This window comes from Punica granatum, chromosome 3 (assembly GCF_007655135.1).
Source record: "Punica granatum isolate Tunisia-2019 chromosome 3, ASM765513v2, whole genome shotgun sequence".
NCBI lineage: Eukaryota > Viridiplantae > Streptophyta > Magnoliopsida > Myrtales > Lythraceae > Punica > Punica granatum.
The window spans coordinates 5,385,060-5,389,488 of NC_045129.1; the positions used below are offsets into that span (position 1 = coordinate 5,385,060).

Sequence of the window (4,429 nt, forward strand, 5' to 3'; positions counted from 1 at the left end):
CCATATTTAAGTTCCCTCGGGTGCAAGCCGCATGTTTATCCCTGTGAAGTGCGAATCCTTTAGGCCGAGCGTGAATGGCCCACTCAAACCAATCCATACACCACCACATGGCCTAAGGATATTTGGAAAAAAAAAAAAGAAGGAAAAAAAGAGTATGTGGTCCCCGGGGTATAATAGAACTTCCCAGGAGGCCTATCTCATGGACTATAAAAGGCAAGCCAATGGAACATCTCTCTCTGCAGATAATTGCAAGCAAGGGAGATAGGAAGGTAGAAGAAGTGGGCAAATATTATTCCATACAGAAAAAGAAAACAGAGAAAACGTAGCAGACATCGGATGGCGCAGCAGGAGTGGCCGCTGAAGCAGAAGCACTATGCTATTCTGAATTATGCGCGCATTAGGGTCGATCCGCAGAACCGGTTCAAACCTGACCAGCAACGTGATCTGCGGAAGAAGCTCCAGGATGGCTTATTCTTCAGCAATACATTGGTAAGTTGGTAACAGATTGACTGTTAGCTCCTGTACTGCATAATCACCTCTCTTTTTTCCTGCCCATAGTCTTCTCAGATTCTCGGACTGTGTCTATACGGAGTGACTATGGTCCCACAAGCATTCCCCAAGTTTAAGCGGTGTTTGTGCTGTCATCACCTAGGCCAGGTGTTATCGGGCTTGGGTTCGACTATGTGATGAACCTCACATCAACAAATGCTGGAAAGGCCTGGACACGCCAGTTGAATTGATGTTTGTGAATAGAAAATGAAAAACTATGTGTCTTTTTACATCTAAAGGGGGCTTCCTAAAATGGTTTCGGTAAGATGATGCGGGCTGGTCATTTCCAAGGACATGGTTGCTGATGATTACTCTGGTGAACAGAAATAGTATCTTAGTTCGAGAAAATCACACAATTAAATTGTGGGTGCAGAAATACTGGGCAAGCAACAGTGGCAAGGATTGTTTCGCACTGTATGCGAGGCGTTTGCAAATCACCGGAAGCGATGATAATTCGTGCTGGATCTGGGACCAGGATCAGGACCAGGAGACAGAGTAAGTGCTAGATTTGATTTTACGAATTTCTAATAATTATGAAGAGATTATTAATAAAAATTGGATGTTCATAGTGTATTTATTATCTCAGACCTAGCTATATGATTATTGAGTGTCCCGCTCTTTTGAAATATGTCCTATTGTGTCGATTGGTGTTGTAATATATTGAGTTTCCCCTTCGCAATTTACTTGCAGAGATCGAAAAGTTGAAGTAGCAGAATCGGTTAAAGTAAGATGGCTAGAGGCGCGGACCCGGTTTAGCACTGTCAATCTCCAGCAAAGCGCGACATATAATGTGTATTTTGTGGTGAAAGTGAAGGAACAGAAAATGCTGAATGTTCCCCTCAACGTCAAGCTTGTTCTTCCGGACGGAAGCAAGCAGGAAACTCAAAGAAGTGTTTCAAGCCTGGATAAGTGGGAAAGACTGCTTGTTGGTACATTCCGTACCGCGTACAACACCATCGGGATGTTAGATATCTCTTTGCAGCAAGTAGACGACAAGTGGAAGGAGAGGATCGTCATCAAATGTGTCGAGATTGTTGCCCAGGATTAATGGATGAAGAAGCTCAACATACAACCATATATATAGTACGTATACCTATAAAATCTGTATTTGCAGCCTGTCCTGTGGAAAAGATTATATCCTTATACGTGTCGCTCTCCTCGATTATGCATGGATAGGTTCCAATTATACCACATGTTGTTTGTAATAATTAACCCGAGCAACCTTGCTTGTTGGTACTGCTTCGTGCAATATATGCCTTATAGTTAACTGAATGATTTTCTATATTTTCTATGAGGTACGGTATATGTGTTCATCAAAGTCCGAATAATGATCTCTTGATGGATTAAATTTCAGTTAACTATTATACATCGAATCTTATATGATCCACCAGAAAAATGTACCCGGGTAAACCCCGGACTGGCAGAAGAATTTGTTGGCGGCAAAGTCACGTTTCGATGGGCAATTGCTGACCATTTGCAGATTCCCCCTAATCTGCTTGCACTGAACTCAAAAACCTACTACTTTAGCACAAAACTGACTGAGTTGCTCGATTAAGGGGACAAAGATGCCTCCTAACAAGGGGGGCTAATCAAGTCTCACATCTCTCTTCAGGATAAAAAGATTGCGAGTGACAGGCAGTTGGCCGTCAAATTTAAACATAATAGCAAGTAAAGCCTCCACATTAAAATGAAAAAGTTCTACGAAGATTTCGATATTTGAAAATAAGGTTTTCAAAAGAAAACTACTGACATTCCCCAAAAAGTTGGTAATAAAATTTAAGGTTTTGAAGGCTGTTAGGAAATAGAAGATGACTAGTTGGAGTGGACCTCCAGGTGGTTGGTTCAAGTTAAACTAGGCTGGAGCTGCTCGAGGTAATCCGGGTCCTACAGGAGGTGGAGATCTTATTCGAGATGACTATTGGAATTGGATGGGCGGCTTTATGCAGAGTATTGGAATCGTTTCTATTGTGACAAGATGCTCAAAACACGAGATTAGGTAACAAGGAAAACATAATCGAATGCCGGATATACGTGATAAAACCCTCACAAGAAAACACCCTCGGACTGGACACGAGACTTCACTACACAAATAAATCGGAGACCGCAGCCCTCAAAGATATCTCTCAGTCCCGACCCCCCATTACGAACCCAATCTCGAAACCTCTCCATCTTCCAACAGTTTCTTCTATAACAGCTGAATTGTTGGGAGTCTATTGAGGCCTTCAACTTGCGTGGTCCTTAGGGTTGTCAGTGGACCGTCCTCGAAATCAATTCTTTGGTTGCTCATGATATGATTTAGGGAAGGTTACCAGCGGACCCTTTCGCTGTTCCCTGACTGAAGATATAAGACGACTGGTTGCTAAGTAATGGGAGGTTCATATCCAATATGTGTTTCGTTAGGGAAAATCCTGCACGGATTGAGTTGTTCGACAAGCCATTCTTTCACCACCACTAAAAAACAAGACATATACCAACAGAAGTTTTGCACCAACAGAAGATAAATTGTTCGTAAAAAGCCTATACCAACATATATATAAATCATTGGTATACATGTATACTTTACATTGAGTTATATTAAGAAATAGAGTAAATAGGCAATTTTGTTCATGACTTTCGCAGGTTGCATTAATTTCGTCCCGGACTTTTTTTTTTGCATCAATTTCGTCCCCGACTTTGCACCCGTCCCCGACTTTGCATTCTTGCATCAATTTAGTCCTTAACTTTTCGGTTACATCAAATTGGTCTCGACTTTGCACAGTTATATCAATTTAGTCCCTGACTTTCTGCAGTTACATCAGTTAGTGCTACAATTGCGTCAATTTGGTCCTTCTATGAGGCGGTTGCATCGATCAGGACCCAATGCGACATCCATTTGGCCCCTTGCCACATCAATTTGGTCCGCCGTTAAGTATTAATACTGATGGGGTTAAATGGTGCAAATTGTTACATCAATTTGGTCCTTGTGCTACATTAAATTAGTCCCACCAAAATATTTAACCCATCTGTCTTTGTTTACTCTTCTTCTTCCTCATCTCCTTCTCATTCTTCTTCTTCTGCACAAATCTCACATGATTCTGATTACTACCATACAGTAAACCCACCTTCAAAACAGAAGCAAATCCCTTCGCCAATGCTTAAATCCCTTCACCCCCACTATTCAATTCTAAATCCCCACCGGTAGCAACCACAACGGAAGCAGACCCTCCTCCCAGTCTTTTGCCCCTTTCCTCCACACCCACATAGCAATGATCGAAGCCCATGGCCTTTGCAGGTTCTGGGCATCCGCCTGCCTCTCGTCCTACAAGGCCCTCTTCGCCGTCCTCTGGGTCGCCGCCTTTGAGTCGATTTTCCTGTGGAAGCGCAATGTTCCCGGAGGATCCCTGTTCGGATGGCGCGGGGCTGGCGTGGCATCCCCTGTTACGGCCTGACCATTCCCGAGGCTGAGAGCGACTGCCTTCAATCTGACTGATTTTGGGGCGGTGGGTGACGGGGTGACCCTCAACTCCATAAGCTGAGGTGTAGCTCGTTAGGTTTTAGAGACAGAAAGCTTGAAGGCTCGTTAATGGCAAATCATCGTAGCTATGTTATTTGATCAGAATTACTGTATAATTTCATTGCTTAGATCAATAGGATGCTATAGGATCTTACAGAACCAAATTTGGTCGAGTCGTTTGAAAACTATCGCATTCTAAAGTCGACTGCGGATATGATGAATAGAGGATTCGAGTTAGTTTTTTGATCTGTTTTCTCCATATTTTTCGCTTCCGTTTGATTCTAAATTGTAGCCCGTTGTTTGAGGTTTCCACAAACACCTAGAACATAGAAATCCGAGTCCTGTGGAGATAGAAACACTCTACCGAAGTTGACCCGTTAGGCTATC

At 42.9% G+C, this 4,429-nt stretch overlaps 1 protein-coding gene across 2 annotated transcripts; it reads left to right on the top strand.

Annotated features, from left to right (window-relative positions):
* The first annotated feature begins 234 nt into the window (after positions 1–234).
* On the top strand, positions 235–1,833 carry LOC116201872 (uncharacterized protein PHLOEM PROTEIN 2-LIKE A4-like). Of its 2 annotated transcripts, none has more exons than XM_031533313.1 (3): positions 235–489; positions 923–1,044; positions 1,240–1,833. In XM_031533313.1, the coding sequence occupies exons 1-3, from the start codon at positions 337–339 to the stop codon at positions 1,595–1,597; spliced, it is 633 nt and encodes a 210-aa protein (XP_031389173.1). In that variant the 5' UTR covers positions 235–336; the 3' UTR covers positions 1,598–1,833. The 2 variants fall into 2 exon arrangements, with proteins under 2 accessions (XP_031389173.1, XP_031389174.1); XM_031533314.1 differs by having other exon boundaries at positions 248–489; positions 559–1,044.
* The last annotated feature ends 2,596 nt before the right edge of the window (positions 1,834–4,429 follow it).

What these genes read in the sequence shown, in the direction of transcription:
- LOC116201872 (XM_031533313.1), top strand. Translation starts at nt 337, where the DNA reads ATGGCGCAGCAGGAGTGGCCGCTGAAGCAGAAGCACTATGCTATTCTG. An exon ending in TATTCTTCAGCAATACATTG is followed by an intron (nt 490 to 922) that starts GTAAGTTGGTAA and finishes TTGTGGGTGCAG; the next exon opens with AAATACTGGGCAAGCAACAG. An exon ending in GATCAGGACCAGGAGACAGA is followed by an intron (nt 1,045 to 1,239) that starts GTAAGTGCTAGA and finishes ATTTACTTGCAG; the next exon opens with AGATCGAAAAGTTGAAGTAG.